Source organism: Rhinolophus sinicus, chromosome 17 (genome assembly GCF_057876585.1).
Source record: "Rhinolophus sinicus isolate RSI-liver-muscle chromosome 17, RSI-T2T, whole genome shotgun sequence".
In the NCBI taxonomy this organism is placed as follows: domain Eukaryota; kingdom Metazoa; phylum Chordata; class Mammalia; order Chiroptera; family Rhinolophidae; genus Rhinolophus; species Rhinolophus sinicus.
Genome location: NC_142517.1, coordinates 200,179,528 through 200,199,431, shown reverse-complemented (window position 1 = coordinate 200,199,431; position 19,904 = coordinate 200,179,528). Strand labels below are relative to the sequence as shown.

Genomic DNA, 19,904 nt, shown 5'->3' with positions numbered 1-19,904 from the left:
CATGTTCCCATTCCCAGGGCAGGTCAGGTCTCCTCCAGCCACACATGCCCAAGGTGCCCAGCATATTCGGCATCAAATACATACTGTTCAAAGTGCAACTAGGGTCCTAGCCTTGGCCTTGCAAATAGGAGTGCCTGCTTTCTGTACCATTGCAAATGGCGAATCTGTGAGGCTTGAAGGCAGAGCCTCTCATTGTAAAGCGGTGAATGTGAAACAGGATCATGTTCATTTGGTTGAGCAAATAGGGTACACACCTGTGAAAACCATGGAGTTACCTTAACTAGCAACACCTGTAACATTTACCTTTCAACGCAGTGCCATTTATCTCTGAATTGGTAAAAGGATGCTCTTTAGTGTCAGGAGTGAGAGGAGGGTACTTGAGCATGCAAACATGACACTTTTAGTCACATCTGTAAATGCTGTGATACTCACCAACACTCGCATGTTGCTGAATTACGATGGCGACAGAGAATTAGATGGCCTGCTGCATCTTTCTGTCCCCTCTTTGCCACTCAGGTCCAACGAACCCTGAGAAAAAAAATCTAGGGGGAAAAGAAAATTCAAGGGAGCAGAACACTGGCTTTTAAAGCACTTAATAAGAAGTCATAATCAAACAAAAATGATTTTATTTTGAAAAGAATACATTTACATAATGGTACATAAGCAAGACAGCTGAAAGCTTCCAAAATAGAAACTCAGAGTATATGGCCCTGAAACACCACGTGCTTGATAACACTTGGGAAACATCTGTCCCCTATTTGGGCAAGAAAATCCGACATTGCAGTGCAACCACCAGGCAAGTTGGGATTTCAACCACCCCCATTTAAAGGGTTTAGTTCAGGAGTCTCTTCTATGGCTTTTTCTTCTGTGTATTGTGTTACGGAGTAGGTCTGAGCAAAACTGGCATGAAATGACTGCTATTTAGAACGGTGGGTACAGAATGGACGCCCTGGGCCACGAGGACAGTTAGAAAAGGGGCATGTTGTTCCTGAGGGCTTTGGTGTCACAGGTTCCAAATGCAGGGTTGACGACACCATAAGTCTTCAACTTATATTGGATACATCACAGTGAGCTTGACTTTTTAAGTTCTTCATCTCCAAGACTCGGGATCAAGAGAGGGGCTTTGCACCAAGACTGAAGGTGAACCAGCAGGGGGCAGTCTTTCCCCAGAGAGAAAACCCAGATGTCTCAAGGGAACCCAGACAAACTACAGGGACATGTGCGGGGGTGTGCCAATGAACTAATGACTGAAAGGGTGTAAGACTTAACTACAGTGAAGTGCTACATGAGAAATGAATGGACAGGGCTGGCAAAGCAGGAGCTCAAAAACTAAGCTTGCCCTCACCTGTATATACTTTTTATTCTCCAGTTGGTGTCACAAGATACTTTATAAAGTGACCCACCGTGGCAAATCCTATGGTCATTCTTTAGTGTGCTCTGGCTAATATACCATATTCAATACAAATTGTGTAAATACAGCCTTAAATACATCAGTTCCGCTGACTGGCCTTTCTATTGGCGGGACTTAAAGAGACAGGCAGTAAAAGCTACTAGATACTCAAATGGCTGGTCATTTTCATCCCTGTTTTCTAACTATGGAAAAAATGAGAGAAGAATTTGAAGGAAAACCAGGATGTTTCACTAAAAATTCTTCTTCTCAGGAAACTGGAGCACTCCGTCTACTCCCAAAGGTCATCCCAGAAACAAGGCCCGCAGACGTATTCAGTTTTCACTCTGGATGCGGTTACAGGTAAAGAGCCTAACTTGCCAGGCAGGCTGATTCTCCCCTAACGTGTGTCGGTGCTGATGATGGGTTACGTTGATAAATCACTGCTTCAGTGGCTCAGGCCCTGGACCCCAGAAGATACTTTGTGAACTAATTACGTACATTAACTTTTAAGAAAATTGTTGCTACTTGTACCTTATTCTCAATGACTGAGCAGGAGCCTTGGGAGCGGATCCACAGGTATTAGCATCATGACTGCTTTCCTGAGTCTAAGAGGACACACCGCTGGTGTCAAGAGTGTTGTATTTGGTTGGCTTGTTTTCCCAAAAGAAGCAGACGTTATTCCCGCATTAATTACCCTTGAAATTGCCAAGAGATGAGAGGTGGGAAGGCAGAAAGGGAGCCCCTGATTCTATTTAGTAGCTGAGAAATAGCTTTACAGAAGGGAACTGAGAAGTAGAGGAGCAATGTCGGGAGGCCTTGTCAGGATCAGGTAATGTCCCAAGGTCCAGTCCGTCTTTGCCAGGCCCAGGAAGGATTCAGTTCACCTGTTCTTCGACTGATACACTTTCACATGCAGGCAACAATGCCTTCCCAAATTGTAAGGAAGCCAAAAAAAAAAAATGCTGAAGACCGGCTGAGGGCTTATCCCCAGTCACTCTGAAGCAGGAGGTTAACCTCCACCTGCCTGGTGCAGTGGGGGCCGCCAGTTTGTTTCATGGTTCAGAAGAAAGTAGTAATGGTACCTGGAATCCTGCAAATGTACAAACAAGGAAGAGCAGATCCCTGTTTCAATATTCACACCTGCAGAGGCTGGGACGTGTAAGTGCAGCAGGCGCTCGCCCAGGACATCCCAGCTTTGCCCCCGCCTTTCATGGCTTCACAGTGAGGTCTGCAGTGCTCTCACCTCCCAGTCGGGCAGCCTAATTTGATCGTAAAGACATGAAAGCCATCCTGTCTGAGGAATGTAGTTTTACCTGGTGCCACCCTTTTTCCCGGCCCAAAGTTTCAATCCGTGTTGGGAAAGGTGGTAATTGAAAAGAAATGTCCCACCTCCGGTTTTCCAGAGCCTGCCCAGCTCCCAGAGCCCAGTGGGGCTTGTGGCCATTCCAAATCCAGGCCTCAATTCCTGCCAAAGTCCGAGTTCACAGACAGGGTGAGGAACCCTTAAAGAATGTGACTGGGCTTTAGCCTGGCTTCACCTGCATCCTGACCCTTACAGACTAATGGTTCCTATGAGACATTTTCCCCTTTCACACAGCAGCAGCATTTATCACAGATATCAGCAAAACGGACGTGACTTAAGGATTTGTTTTTTTCATTTTAAGAAAATAAATCTGTGTCAGGACTTGCTCACCCAATGTCTTGGTTCTTGTCCAGTGGGCTAATTTCCAGTGATTTGAGGCTCAGAGTAATCCCAAAACCCTGTGGAGTATTGGCACAACAGTGGTAGCACAGATGCCCACAGACGTGTAGGTGACGAACTTGGAAGGCACTTCGATCTCCAGTCTCCGCCTGGCCTCCTTGTTCCTGGTGACCACCTTGAACCACGAGTATAACACTTGCAGCGAGAGATTTTGTACAAGATGACGGACCAGAAGGAGCAACACAATCCCCACCGTAAATTTGGTCAGACCCAAAAGTAACATGTCCGCGGTGAATGGGGGGATGTTCTGAACAACGGGGAGAGAGTCCACTGGCTTGGACATGAGCTGGAAAAAGTGGTTGAGCCAGAATCCTATGGTCACCCCAGCCCCGGCGGCCACAATGGTGGTAGTGTCCGCTCTGGTCGGGCTGTAGTAATCAGACACAGGGTAGTTGTAACACAAGATGAAGGGCACCACGATGGCACATACAGGGAAGAGAGGGCTGGCTGAGTCTAGCTGGTCGATAAGGGTCCAGGCGGGCTGGGTGAGGATGATGAGGGCTGCGGTGAGCAGGACACCACCCAGCACATCCTATAGAAAGGAGAGAAAAGGATGCCGTGAGCCATTGCGGGCTTCCCTGTCCGCAGGGATCGTTCTGGGACAGAGTTGATTTGACATTGAAAATCCAATTTTTACATTGCTTTATAATACAGGTTTCAAAAATGTAAAGGAGTCAAAAGTTGAAAGTAGGCAAAATGCAAGCAACAATCATGCTGTTCCCATTACGTATTTTCTTCCAGTTTTTTCTGTTTTTGGAATAAGTACCATATTTGTTTTCTTGATGCATAGCTATAATCACATTGTTCCTTCAACCTTCTATTATTTTTTATTTAAGATCATATGACAAGTATTGTCCTAATTTTCACAGAAGTGGCATCATCCTTTCTTGGAAGGCAGGGGTTGGGGCTGCCACTGGCTGGAGGAGGAAGTTAGCTTCTGGGAGAATCACAGTCATGCCATTAGTGCTTGCAGGGCTTGTTTATTTTGGGGTGGCTTCAGAAGACGCTTTGCATGAGGTGGTGCCAAAGCTCCCCCATGCCAGCCTTCGCACTACCAGTCTGTCTGCAGTGACAGTATTTCAAACAGTTTGCATATAATTTCAGTGAGTGCCTGTACCATGCTTGATTTAATTAATCCTTCTTTAGAACATTTTATGGTGGTTTCTTTCTTCCTTCCTCCATTCCTCCCTCTCTCCTTCCCCATTTTTTATCTCTCTCCCTCCTTTCCTTTCTTCCTTAAATGCCTGTTTAGGATATCTTTAACTCCTTAATGTCATCCATTTTCTGTTCCCTTTAGTGTTCTCCTTGCAAAATCTATTAGATGAAGTCAATGTAATTAATAGACAAATACATCTAAGTCAGAGAATGAGGAGCTTATTGTGGTTTTGTTACGAAGAGTCATCTGGATTATTTTAAAAGTTTGCAGTTGAAAATTTTAAAATATTTCCCCCAATGTATTGGAAAATCTGAACAACTCTAAAAAGTAATACATATGAATTTCATGCAGAAAATCTGGAAAACACTGAAAACTATACTAAAAAAATAGAACCTTATTTCCACCTACAGTCAACCCTGTCTACATTTTGGCAGTTGCCTTGCACTTTTTTCATACACACACACACACACACACACACACTAGAATTCTAAAAGCTTGGTTTTCCATTTTGTAATAACTTCATTATTTCTCTTCCTTAGTTTCTAATACAATGATATCTGATTTCAGTAAACTATGGGTGAGACTTAGAAAAAAATCACTGAGGCTACAGCACATTTCAAGATTAGCAGGCATCCATTCGTTGTCCCAGTGACCACCTAGAGCGCCGGCTGTGCGCCCGACACAATGCTAGAGGATCCCAAACGAGCTCAACAAATAGCTTACAGTCTAGCAGAGAGACAGAGAATTCCGTGATTTAAGAGGAAAAGAGGGTAGCATGTCACTCTTGATGGCCTTTGGGGCTGGAGAGTAGAGAGTAAACATGGGCAGGAGTCACCTCCTACAAGGCCCGAGAGTCCAGTCCACTTCCTGGGAGCAACGCAGAGCCACAGAAGTAGCTCTCACTGGGTACGGACACGACCAGACTTTCACTTTTATATTAACAGCATCGGTCTGACTGCAGTGAGGAGAACAGAGTGGGGAGAACAAGAGGGGGTGGGGCATCCAACCTGCCTCCTCAGGGGAAGCCTGTGCCTCCACATGACCTCCCTGCGGCACCCTGGGCTTCACCTGCTCTTACTTCCATCCTTCTCTTCAATTATCCCTCGAGAAAGCAGGCCTCAGAATCTCCATTGTCTCCCTTCCCGTGGTTCCTTTTCCTGTGCCTGTGAGTATGCACTGATGTTGCCTTATTTTTGGAAAAAGGAAAAGTCCTTCATTGAAGCTTCCTGGTTACCAAAATTAAGCCACACTCTTGGATTGACTTTTCTATACCTGTTGCCTCTACTTCTTCAACTTGAAACACAAGTGCTGTTTAAACTCCTAGGCTTAGATGATACACCATTTTCAAAGGCCACTTTCTAGACATTCATTGGTTATTTCTTCAGCATCTATGTCTGTGACACAATGGCCTATTTGCCTTTGGGGATCCATGAGGTTCTGGGAAATTATGGAGTCAGAGCATGTGACTTAGGTAGGCCAATCAATGCATTGGATTTCCTGGTCATGTGACCAAAGCTAGTACAATCAGATGGATGTGTAGGGCTTTTGCTTGGAATTCTTGGAAAGAGACGTTCTTCTTCTGAACATTGTGCCCTGTGGATTTATACCTTTTATTTAGCAGACCTTTAATAATCATCTTATATTAATGTTACCCTTCACCACCCTGGCTCTTCTCTGACCTCTAAGAAGTCTCTCCTTTAGATCTTTGCTCTCTTTCCACATTCTAAATAAGGGCATTTCCACAGTTTCTGTCCTTGTGCGTTTTCCCCCTTGAAGTTTCTATAGGTCAATGGCTTCACCTCTACATTCTCAGTATCAGTATGAGTCAAATCTATGTGTTTAGGTGTTTCTCTCTCAAACTTCCGTCCCATATTTTCTAACAGAGTGCTAGATATTTTCATCCAGGTGTCTCGTCAGCCCCTCAACACAACTTATCTAAAATAAAAATTACCAATAACCAAAAATTAAAATGAGTAAAGGAAATGAGCAGTTTATAGAAGAGGAAATATGAATGCCACTTAAACATATGAAAACGTACTACATTGTCTCATAATAAGAAGTGAAAATTAAACTATGCTGAGGGCACACTAAAACTTATGTTCACATAAAAATCAGTACATGAATGTTTACAGCTGTTCTACTAAAAATCACCAAAAACTTGAAGCAACCACAACGTCATTCAGTGGGTGGATGGGTAAACAAACTCTGCTAGAAGCAGACAATGGACTATTTCTCAGCAATAAAAGCAACCAACTACCGATGCACGCAACAGCTTGGATGAAATCTCCGGGAAATTATGCTGAGCGCAAACAGCCAGTCTCTAAGGGCTACATGCTGTATGAGTCTGTTTATATGAAATTCTCCAAAAGATATAACTATAGTGACATAGAGACTAGATCAGTGGTTGCCAGGGTCTAGAGGTGGGGGCAGTGTGTGACTACAAAGGGAGAGCATGAGGGAGTTTTTTGGGGTGATAGAACTGTTCTATACTGTGGGGGTGTTAAAATCCACAGATCTATATACCCCAAACAGTCAATTTTACTGTTAATTTAAAAAATAAATTTAAAAATTACATTTTAAAACAAAAATGTGAAAGCTGGTGGGCTCTTTGTTTTGCCACTGAAAAACATTGTTGAGCGTCTACTGCTGTGTGTAAAGCAGTGCACTGGACGCTGAAAGGTTCCAACGTCCTGTCCCCCACCACGCCCGCTCCTCCCCCACACACTGTGCTGAGCATGTATCCCTCCCCTATCAGCATTAACAACAATCTAGAAGTTTGACAACATTCTGCTGATGAAACAGGATGAGTAAAAAGGCACTCAGGCCATTAATCACATGAATGCAAAATGGCACAACTCTGATGTGGAGAAACTTGGCAATATTTTTTTTAAATCACATGTTCATTTAACCTCTGCCCCACAATCTCACTCTGGGACTGGACCATAAAGATACACCTGCCCACATCTGAAATGAGGCATTTACAAGTTGTCCATTGGTGTTTGTTTGCAATGGCAAGAGACTGGAAACCCGCCAGTTTCCACCTAAAGGGAGCAGGTAAACCTACCCGTGGTGTGGTCACACAATGGAGTGTTCTGCCACTGGAAGAAGGATCTGGAGGCTCTGACATAGAATTTTAAAAACCTCTTTTTAAAGGGTGCAGAACAGTATGTATAGTAATGTTACCAATTCCATTTTAAAAAGGTGGGAGAACGTATAGATACACTTTCATGTGAATACACAGTACCCTTATGTGCCTTTTGAATTTTATGTCATGTAAACATATTGCCTCTTCAAACAATTTGGGTAAAATAAAATTCAGCCTTTGCTTCTCCAAACAGGATCTGCCTTTCAATTTCCATATGAAGTGGGGATCCTGGGTGAGCCTCGCAATGTCCTCTGCAGCGGACTGGGTACACACGGGGGATGGGGCAGGGGCTGAGGACTCAGGCCATCTTGCATGAGTGCTTTAAAGGAACACGCATTTCAAGGGAAGGAAGAGAGCCAGGCACAATGAGCTAAACACCCCAAAAAGCCTTTCCTCTCCCAGCCGGGACAGAAGATCCTGCCACTCAGATTGTCTCCTTGCAGCCCCCCTGGACTTCACCTCTGATTCCTATGAAAGTCAGAGAGAATGAAAGAGTCATTTTGCCTCAGTCCAGAAAACACAGAGCTAGAGCATGTTGCTTTGAAACCCCTCTGGCAGAGGGGAAGAATCCATTCTTTCTCGTACCCATAACCGAGGCCACAGTGCCCCACGTGGGCACTTTCTGACACCACCTGACAGGACAAAGGCAGAGCACCAGCATCATTCAATATGGCCCTTGAACCACAGTCATGGGCATGGACCTGCTTTGCCTGGCAGGACAGCCACAGAGATACTGGCGACATGCAGACCAGCAGGAAAGGGCGCTGACGCTGGGCAGTAACTGCAGTTCTCAGAGTGACAGCGTCATCTCCTAGACCAGCTGGGGACAGTTATTCCAATGTCAGGGCGCTGCTGGGCCTACAGGGCCATGGGCAAGACCAAGGTGCCCTCAGTCACAGCCTGGGCAGAGAGGGAGGGACCCAGCACAGCTGTCCTGATACCAGGTCATCAGACAGAGCAACAGGGGCGCTAGGGGTGAGACTCCCTTGGAAAACTCCAGAAATATTGTACGGGGGTGCTTCTGTCAGGGGTGGGGGTAAAACACAGTTTTGCAGAGGGCTAGAGGTGCAGGGAGATCCTGCAGGTGCTCAGGGAAATTCATATATTACAGGAATTTCTGTTGATGGCACCCCAGGTTCCCTGATCACGGAAGTTCAGAGTCCTGATGGTGCTATCTGACAGCTCCTTCCTCTTCCTCTTACCACTCATATCGGCCAGTCAAGGCATTCCACAGACCCCTCCCTCCTTCATTCACAAGCTCCCGCTCCTGCCATCAGAGTTTGAACCTTCATTTCATCTCCTGCCTGCCATTCTCCTGCCCCAAAGCATCCACTGACTGCATTCCTGACGGCTGTTTCAATAGCAAGTGTTCCCCAAATTTCATGTGCACTGGAATCACCCAGGAAGATTTGCAAATGTAGGTTCCAGGCAGCTGCCCTCTGATTCTGAGCTGAAATATGGCCCAGAAGTCTGCTTTTTAACACCCCAAGGAAATGTGGATGTAGCAAATCCAAAGAGAAAACTCTGAGAAACACCAGCCTATTGATAGAGAGCCAGAGTCCAGCACGTTATGGGCTTAATTAAGCTATTGTTCCAGGGTTTTCTCTCACTACTTCCCAATTTGAACTTTCCACTCCAGTCAAGTAGGTCTACTTGTTTTCCCCCAAACATGCCTAGTACAATTTTATCACCATGGTTCTGCATTCCTTTTATGTACAGCACACTTCACCTATTAAGATCTTATCAGTTCACCTAAGGCTCAACTCAAAAGCACCTTCATGTAGCACCCCAGTTGGAAATCAACTCTCCCTGAACTGAACATGAAAGCACTTGCTCAGTGTCTCTTTCCTTATGTTGCCTCTGCTGCAGGTTTATGTGTTCACACGCTTTTCCCGAGTTGATTATAAAACTCCGATCAGTAAGGACGAGTTCTCTGCATGTTTTCGTTATTCCTCCAAGCTCCTCGCATAATGCCTAACATATAGCAGACATTCAGTCATAGTGAGTGAGAGAATTCAATGTCTTTGTCTTTTCCTGAATGTCCATAATATTTAATACCCATTGTTCCATTCATAAAAGAAAGTTTGCCTTCCTTCCTTCCTTCTGTCTTCCTTTGTAATTGCTGTTACCATATTCCCAGACATCTGTTGGAATATTCTTTATAAACGGATTCTGTTCATCTGCAATGCATCAGGAGACTAGACTATTTTCGTTCACAGCCCCAGTCTTTGAGGTGAAAGTAATTTTAGCCAACATGGCTGCTGGTGTAGAGTTTCTTTCCTTCTAGACACACAGTTGGATTTTCAGCAATAAAAGGTGATATTGTAACAAAGACGTTTTAGGTACTTTTGTAAGGAAAATACTTGAACCATTGCTAAATGAGCATTCTACTTTGGGCCTCTAAGTTTCTAACAACAAACCTATTCTAGACAGCTTCTATAAATAAGAACTGTAGTGCTTGAACATTCGAGAACAACTTTTTACATTAATTTTTTTTCAAGCTACTAAATTCACAGAAACTATAAAAACTCACCAAAGCTCCATCTTGGAATTGGATCTGCTGTTTCGATTTTGGCAAATTTGAAACCAGGAGGTGATTTCTTTGGAACTGCCCGCTTATGTGTCTGGCACAGTACACCAAAACTGAGATAAAAATACAGGCTGCTTTCTTATTTAATAATATAGTGTGGACATTTTCCATTTGAAACGATACATTTCTGCAACCTCTTTTTTTTTTTTTTTTTTTTTAATTTCAAAGTAACCAACCACGCAGAATACAAACTTCACAGATAGGATGATCCTTATTTTATATAGTATATATTTGCATGCATGGATAAGCTATCAGAAGGAAATAAACTAAAATGTTGCAGTTTTTTTTCTGTTTGGTTACTACAGACGATGATCTTCTCCATACTTTGCACTATTTTCTACATTTTCTACAGTCCACACCTATTATTTTTATAACAAAATGTAATCAAGGACAAGAAATCAGGAGTTAAAATCTGAATTGTTTCAAACTAGATGAAAATAGAAATAACTAATGCTTATAAATGTTCACATCATGTCAAAAAAATGAAATGCCCCCAAGAATCTATATAATGAACATATTCCTCCACGATGTAAATAACATTTAAAACAAAAGTACAGCAGGTCTGTTGCTAGCACCGCCCTGCAGATCACATTGTTTGAAACATAATCGACTTTCATTGAATTTACTGTCCATGGTTTAAATGAAGCCTTTTGCATTATTTGAAAAAAAAAAAATCATTGCACAAAATTAACATTTTACAAAGTTAAAATGCAGAAAGGTCTAAATCCCTTTGATTTGTGTATCTATTATCATTTCCAGCTATAAAACTTAGCATTCAGATGAAAGCTTGAGATTTATTTTATCTCATTACAGAAAACAGTAATAATGACAGGCTATCTAAAGTGTGCAGAAAGAATGCTGTCAGAGCTACCCCAAGCGTCAGCACAAATTTTCGTGAATGCTAATATAAACACATAAAATAGTGCTTTTATTCTTAGTCAAACAAAAACACCCTTCTTTTAGGTAAACATCTCTAGATATTTCAACAGCAGGTCCAAACCCTGAGAACTCCCAGCATTTGTGGATTCTGACCCTACGTCACATTCCCATATGCAGTGTACAGCGACAAATTTACATTCTATCGCCAGACATCTTCACCAAAGAATGCTTTTGAGCAGACCAACACAACACAAGATTAGCTAACTAGAAAGAAGGGGCCAGAACAAACCCATTCATTCAATTGTTAGGAAGGAATGCATTCAGATCTTGGAACTATTTGTGCCGAAAACTCTATGATTCTGGCATCTTCCCCTCTGCTCGGTCCCCTGCTGAGAATGTGAAGGGCCTTCTCTGCCCTTGGCTGCCTTCACAGAGGGAACTGAAGCCAGGGGCAGAGTAAAAGCCAAGACCCACTTCTTTGCAGATGCAGTGAACGCTCTGGATGTGAGCAGACCCTGACATTAAAACAAACTAAAACATCAACAAAAACTCCCATAAAACAAAAACCCTACAATTGTTCTACCAAATTATTTTCAGTGATCGATCAATGGTTCCTAGCTAACATACTCAGAATACTTACTCTTGTCCATGCTAGCTCACAATTAATTCAATTTGAAAATCATGCAGATGAGATGCAATAGAAGACAAATGGCAAGAGGGAAGCAACATTGTTCATGAATATGAATATAAATGATTACAGAGAGAAACCTACATGTCATGTAATTAGCGTATATATAGGGACGAGTGAATGCATAAGTTCAAAAATATTAACTTCCTATTGAAACCCACCAACATCCAGAGGGGTCAGTAAAAAGCAGGAAGCAGATTTACCCTGCCATGTGGTGAGAACACCTACAGTAGGATCTCCTGGTAGTCATAGCTCTGACTGGGCACTCTGTCATGGATGCCCATCTTTCTGTGTCATGACTGTTCTCTGAGCCACCTCAGATATCTGAGCACAAATCTAGGACTAGGTATGGAAATCCACAATTATAAAGAGAAGACTTCGAAAAAAAGACTTTTTGAAAACTCACGGAAGCTCAGTCACAACTATATGAGGGAGAAAAAAAGCATGCCAGCTTTCACCTTCTGCATTTTGAAAATAGATGACCTCTTGGAAACTCAGCACACAGAAACCTTCATTAAAAATTAGGTTGAGGGGAGGCAGGATGGCTCTTAACAACGTTGCAGGTTCAATTCCCAGTTCAATTCCTGCATGGGATGGTGGGCTGAGCCCCCTACAACTGAAGATTGAAAATGGCAACTGGACTTGGAGCTGAGCTGCGCCCTCCACAACTAGACTGAAGTGCAACGATTTGACTTGGAGCTGATGGGCCCTGTTCCCCAATATTCCCCAATAAAAAATTTAAAAAAAAAATAGGTTGACATTTTTAACAAAAATAGGTTTTCTGTAAGCTTGTTCAATTATATAAAGCTTGTACATAAGGCAAAAAATAGTTAAATGTCATATGGGACAAAAGCCACCCAAGGATTATAGAATGGAAAGTACTTTGTTTAATTCACTGTTTACTATTGATTAAAGGTCTCAGACTTAGTGAAGTGACAGCTGATAGATTTTTGTTTGGTAGGAATGTGAATAATTTCTATTCAGTTGAAATGAGAACACCAATGGTTACAGTTTGTTGTTCTGTGGGACAGTAACCAGTTTTGTATATATAATAACTCAGCAATTTTAATGTAATATTTCTTTACTAAATTGTCTAAGTATTTTATTCTTTACATCTTACTGGTTCCTTCACTAATGAGTCGAATAAAATCTTTGACACCTATTCATTTTATATTTGGGCAAAAGTTATGATTTTACCATTTAAAGATTGTACTCTAGCAAGTAGGTAATTATTTCAATGTTTATTCATGTGACTGTTGGGTGATTAGATATGCATATTCCATACAACAATAATTATAATTTTTATCTTGTTTTCTTTTGTATATTCTCTCAAATGGCACTAGTGTGCTAAAAACAAAAAGTAAATAAGGCATGTATTATGTTTCCTAATGTGATGATATACTAAGGTATTCTCGCATGCTTTTATAATATTAACTAGAAAGATATTTAGATATACTATATATTTCTAAACTTTATTCCATATACAGCATTATTTAGGAAATAATCACTAGATTGTCTTGGCTTCACAGAATCTAACAAGTCCAAACAGTAGATCTTCATGAAACAGACAAAACTTCCCCACCCATAATTGGCATAAATATAAACAGGTTTAGCTATAATGAATCACAGGGCTTGGCAGGTCAACAGGATTATGACATTAACTCAAACAAGCTTCCAGGCAGGTTATAACATCCTCTTTGACAATTGCTAAGCAGCTTGCAAGAATGACAAGTACAGGGAAGGGCAATCTGCTAGACGACACAAAAGACACTGTCAAACATTCAAGCAATTTTTCTCAAATCTGGGTGGGCAGAGGGGCCTCTGAGCAACAAGAGAACAGAAGAAAGTCATGTTGAATGTGATGTAATTGTTGAACAAGCCGATGCAGGTTGAAATTTAGTTGGCATCGGCCCCATATTTGCTGGGTGGGATGTGAGTGTAGACAGTTTCAATGCTTTTCAAACTGTATCTTCCTTTAGAATCCTCTGGGAAGCTTGTTAAAATGCAGGTCCTGATTCAGTAGGTCCGGGTGGGGCCTGAGAGTCTGTATTTCTAACAAGCCCCCACCCCAGGTAATGCGGAGGCTATGGGGATCCCACTGTGAACGTCTAAGACTCTCACCTCGCTGAATCGCAGAGGGCAACAAGGCGGGTCTGAGCTTTCCCAGGGCTTTTTTGAAACACACATGAGAGAGTAAAAATGTCTGAATTATAAGAGTACCATACTTGAAAATGATAGCACAATTTTTGAAAGTGATATTCCAATATAGAAGAGGTACAAGAGAAAGATCTGAAAATTCTTTGTAGACCTGGTAACATGGATGCTCATACTGAGGGTAAAAGTCAATCTGTCTCAGTCCTTCGTCCCTGCCTCTGAGTTGTGGCTCCCTGTATAAAACCAGAACTCCCTGAGTGAATACTTTGCAGCCTTTGGAGCAAACTCGGAACTGGAGATTACTGGACATTTAAAAAATATCAGTCTTGCTTTGCAGACTGTTCTAGTGATGTCAAAGATGGCCGGCCATCCAATGTCTTTGATGAGGCTTGACAACTTCAGTTGTCAGAGTGTCACTTCCTGGTCATCAAGTGTGTGTCAAGTGAGAAGAACAGAAAGCCATGTACCTTTAGTAAAGTGGAGAAATGAGATCTAAGATACAATGAGGTACAAGATTGTGGTCCTTGGGTGACCCTTTGTTTTCACAAACATGGTGAGTATTCAGGGATGTGATGTGGAAACTAAACTGCCATAGACCTACGCACATGAAATGATTTTATGGAGATGTCACATAAAGTACAGCACGTACAGGAAGTCCTGTTGTGCATTTAAAAATCTGATACATGAAGTGTTTACTTCCATTCCCAAGTGAGCATGTTGTTAAGGAACATTCCTACAGAGATACATAAACACAGACCTCAGTAGTGTTCTGAGATTAAAGTTAAGTTCTAGATCTTTAGCTGATTTTCAGAGAGTAAGATGTAAGGCAGCTACGTTAATCCTCTATATCTGTCTGCTCCTCCCTAGTCAGTGTCATCAGACCACTAACAGGACATACTTTGGTAATGAGACCAATTCTCAGGCAGTTTTATGGCTGATAGATAAACAGTCCATCTGCCTTTTGTGGCTAAATAGATACTGCTATGTCTCTCCACAGGCAACGCGGCCCAGATCAGCTCCTTAAACACTTCAAGATGAATTTCTCCTCTTGAAACAGCACCACAAAGAAGGGATATTAATTCTGTTGAGAACTTGGTTCCCTTTTCAATTAGCTTTGGGAGGTAGGGTTATAGCAACTAAGAATTTTCCAAGTCAATGGTTTGCAAATTTTAAAATCGATTCCCAAATAATGAAAGGACAAAAGACATATGCTCTTTGAAACCCATCTCTTTGTTTTATTGCCAAAATCCACATTGTATTGTTTAAAAAAAGAAAAAAGACACAGTGCAAAGGAGGAAATCACAAGAAATGGAAGTAGCCAGTCAGAGAAGAACAGTAGTCTAAAATCTTCCTCCTTTTCTAGGAAGTCCTCATGTAAATAATAATAGAGCTCAAATAGTCATTCATTCATTCATTCATTCATTCATTCAGAATCCATCGTGTGCTTTTATTTTCAGTTAGCTTTACATACCAAGAAATATACTAAGCTAGAGGAAGAATAAGATATATTCTCTGTCCAGTAAATAAAAATAGCATTATTGTTTCTATCAAAAACAAGTCAGCCTCACTATTAAAAATGCATTTCAGAGGCCTCTGTCTATAATCAACCCCCACACAATTTTACAGTGAATAGCACCAGACTGTATAAGCTGTTTTATATCCTGTTTTTTTTTCATTGACAAGGTCATACATGTCTTTTTATGATTACTGAACTATATAGTATTTTCATGGTTATATAACACCCACTTTACTAACAAGATCTGATTGATGGACATGTAGTATATTCTCATTGGTTGCTATTAAATGCATTAATGAACATCCTGGAGGATTAGTATTGAACGGTAATTGAAAGCAAGGATTCTGAAGTCAACTGCTTTGTTTTAAATCTCAGTTCAGTCTCTTACCAACTACATATGCTTGGTTAGGTTACTGAACCTCTCTAAGCCTCATCTTGAAATTGGGATAATAATAGTACCTCCCTCCTGGGGTTGCAATTAACTACCTTATGAGGTAATCAATGTATGTAAAGTACTTAAAATGGTGCCTAGTAGATCATAGGTTCTTTATAAAGGTTTGCTATTATTATTTTTACTTTCATGCTTCTGTAATTATATGCTTTAGGACAAACTTCTAGAAATGGGCTTAGGGGCCTAGAAGGCTATGAACAAACACTTGAGATCTTAATACATTCTACAAAATACCCTCCAAAAAGCTTATATTAGTGGATTATCCATAACTTCAAAAATAGTCATCCTTGCTTGGCAGGCATAAGATCTGGAAATTCACAGCCAGTATGACCCAGCTGACTACACTGATTTATTGCACACTGTGGGCATGTGGAAATGGCAAGCACGCAGTCCAGGGACCCTGTAGGAAATGACACAGAGAATTCTATACTTAGCAAAAATATCCTTCAAAAATGAAAGCGAAATAAAGACATTTCCAGAAAAACAAAAACTGAGAGAATTCATTACCAGCAGAACCATGCTTAAAGAAACACTAGATAGAGTAATTTAGGCTGAAGAAATGAGATGCCAGATGGAAGAACAGAACTGTAGGAAGGAATGAGGGACAACAGAAAGGATAAATATGTGGATGAACCTAAATGTATACTAAGTATAAAATGATACAAATAAGTTCTTGTGGACTTTAATTGTATGTGGAATTAAATTTCATTTAATAACCCACTCTTCTCAGGAAGTAATAAAGGTACTAACTTGCATTTGACTCTTATAAGTCAAAGATACATGTTGTAATCCCTTGGGTAACCACTATTTGTAAAGGTTTTATAACAAGCTAATAGAGGAGGGAAAATGGTAGAGTTAAAATATTTGATTAATAACACAAAAAAGGCAAAAAAGAGATAAAGATGAACAGGTGGGGAAAAGTTAACAAAAAGCAATATGGTAGATTTAAACCCACATATATCAGATTACATTATGTGGTAATAGGCTAAATACACTAATTAAAAAGTAAAATTGTCAAACTAAATTAAAAAACAAAACCCAGCTATATACTGCTTATAAGAAACAATGCAAATATAAGGATACAGAAAAGTCAAAAGTAAAAGACTGGAAAAATGCTTTGCAAATGCTAACTAAAAGCTGGTGTTGCTATATTAATATTCGACAAAGTAGCTTTAAGGCAAGAAACATAACTAAAGACAAAGAAAGACATTTCATAATGCTAAAATGGTAAATCTACCAAAGAGATGACAGTTTAAAACCTGTATGCACCAAATAACGTAACAAAGTATTTTAAAATATGTGAAGAAAAAATTGACAGAACTAAAAAGAGAAATAGACAAATCCACAATCACTGGGGGAGATTTTTATATGCCTCTCTCAGCAATTCATAGAGGAAGTCAGGAAAAAAATCAATAAAGATATAGAAGATTAAAAAGTACAATTTTAAAAAATGACCAGACATATAAAACACCAACAATTACACAAAATAAATAGATCATCTACAAAAATTAACCGTCTGTGGGGAAATAAAGCAAATTTCATGAAATGGAAATCTTGTGGAATATCTTCTCTATAGGGTTATTAGACTAGAAATAATTTTTAAAACAATAATTAGAAAATTCTCCAATATTTGGCAACTTAAGTAATATACTTCTAATCAACTGACAAGAAAAACTAGAGAATATTTTCAACTGAATGACAATGAAAAACAACTTATTGATTCTTGCAGAATGCAACTAAACATATTTTTAGAGGGAAATGTAGAACCGTAAATGATACACTGGAAAAGAAGAGGGCTGAAAATCAGAGATTAAAAATCTACTTCAAATACGTTAGAAAGATAAGAGCACAGTAATTCTGAAAGAAGTATGAAAAGAAAAACAAGAAAATCAATACATATGCAATAGAGAAAATTAACAAAACCAAAAGTTGGTTCTTTGAAAAGACTACCAAAATTGATAATCCCCTATAAAATTGATCAACAAAGGATATGGAATCAGGAATGAAAAGAAACATTGTTACAGACACTATAAAGATAATAAGAGACTATTATAAACAATATTATGACAATTAATTTGACAATTGATATAAAATGGACAAATTCCTAGAAAAACACAACTTATACTGATAAAGAAGTAGACAAAATCTGGACTGTCTCATATGTATACATGAAATATATACTCGAAAGGCTTTTTCCCAAAAATTAACATTTCAGGTCTAATTGGGTTACTGATGAATTCTTCCAAATATTTAAGGAAAAAAAATAACATGACTTTATACACATTCTTTTAGAGAATAGAAAAAGAGGAAAACTGTTCCCAAATCATTTTAAAAGACCAGCATAACCTTGATACCAAATCCCGCAAGAAAGAAATATCATACACCAATCTCTCCCACGAATATAGATATAAAAGTCCATAAAATCATGTTAGGAGAAAGTGAATTCAGTGCTATAAAAAAAAAGTATAGCATATAATGACCAACTTGAGTTTATTCCAGAAATGCAAAGTTGGTTTAATAATAAAAAATCAATCAGTGTAAATTATAACATTAACAAAATAAAGAAAAATCATATGATGATCTCAATAAATGCAAAAATCATTTGATAAAAGTCATTACTATTAATGATTTTAAAAACTCATAGAAATCAGGAATAAAATGAAACTTTCTTACACTGGTAAATGGTACCAACGAAAATGCCTAAAACTCACATTATACTTAAGTATGAAATATAAAGCACTTTCTCACTGAGTTTAGTCACAAGGATGACTACATCACCATTTCTATTCAGTATCATAGTGGAGATCCAAGCCAATGTGATAAGACAAACAAAAGAAATAAATATTGGGGAGGAAGAAGTAAACCTGGCATTATTCACCAATTACTTGATTGTGTTAAGTAGAAAATTCCAAAGAATATACAAGCTATTAATGGAATTAATAATTGAATTTAGCAAGATCACTGGATATGTCAATATACAAAAATCAATTGTATTTCTATATATGAGCTATAAATAATTAGAAAATAAAACAAATGCAAATTTCAACATCACACATATCAAATATTTAAGGACAAATCTAATGTATGATATGTAAGATCTCTCTACACAGTCAACTACAACACTACTGAGATAAACTAAAGATCTAAATAGAAGGAGGTACTACAACCATGCATTGGAATACTCCATATTGCAAAAGGTGCCAATTCTCCCAAATTGATCTACAGATACAATTTAATCCCAATAAAAAGTATAGCACTGGAGAAAATGACAAGTGATTCCAAAATTTATATGAAAATCTAAAGGGCCAAGAATAGCAAACATAATTTTGAAAAAGAACAAAGTTGGAGGACTTTCACCACCTGATATCAAGACTTTTTACAAAGCTACAATAATTGAAAGAGTCGTATTGGCATGAAGATGGACAAATTAATAGAAAAAAGAATATATATGTATATATGTATATATATATATATATATATATATATATATATATATATATATATATAGAGAGAGAGAGAGAGAGAGAGAGAGAGAGAGAGAGAAAGAGAGAGAGAAAGAGAATAGTCACTTGATTTATGACAAAGCCGATGCTTCAGTAAATGAAAAGAGGACAATCCTTTTAATAAATGGTGCTGAGTAGATTGTATACTCCTACAGAACAAAATGAGTCACAATCAATTCCAAGTATACTGTGATCTAAACAAGAAAAGCAAAATAATAAAACTTCTCAAACATAAGAGAATTATCTTCATGACCTTGTGGTAGGCAAAAATATCTTAAGCAGAACACAAAAAATTGGAAACATAGGTAAATATCGATAACTGGACTACGTGAAAATTAAGAACTTCTGTTCACCTAAAGACACCACCGATAGAGTAAAACAGCAAGCTACAGGTATATATATGTGACAGTGACTTACCAATAAATCAATAAAGAAAAGGCAAGCAATCCAATAAAAATGGTCAAAGACAAACAGGCACCCCACAAGGGTTTATCGAAATGGCTAACAAACATGAAAAGAGGCTGAATGTCATTATTCATCAGAGAAATCAAAATAAAAGCACAATGAGATAATTGCTACACACCCACCAGAAAGGCTAAAATGAAAATAACTGACATTAGCAAGGGCTGGCAAAGATATGGAGAACTGGAAATCTCATACACCACTGGTA

General features: G+C 39.4%; 1 protein-coding gene across 1 annotated transcript in view; it reads right to left on the bottom strand.

Annotated features, from left to right (window-relative positions):
• Positions 1-609: 609 nt before the first annotated feature.
• SGPP2 (sphingosine-1-phosphate phosphatase 2) overlaps positions 610-19,904 on the bottom strand; it is a 106,160-nt gene continuing 86,865 nt past the window's right edge. Inside the window, exon 5 of the mRNA XM_019753681.3 lies at positions 610-3,684. Within this exon, the coding sequence (XP_019609240.2) occupies positions 3,133-3,684 (552 nt within the window). The 3' untranslated portion in view covers positions 610-3,132. The remainder of the gene's footprint in view (positions 3,685-19,904) is intronic.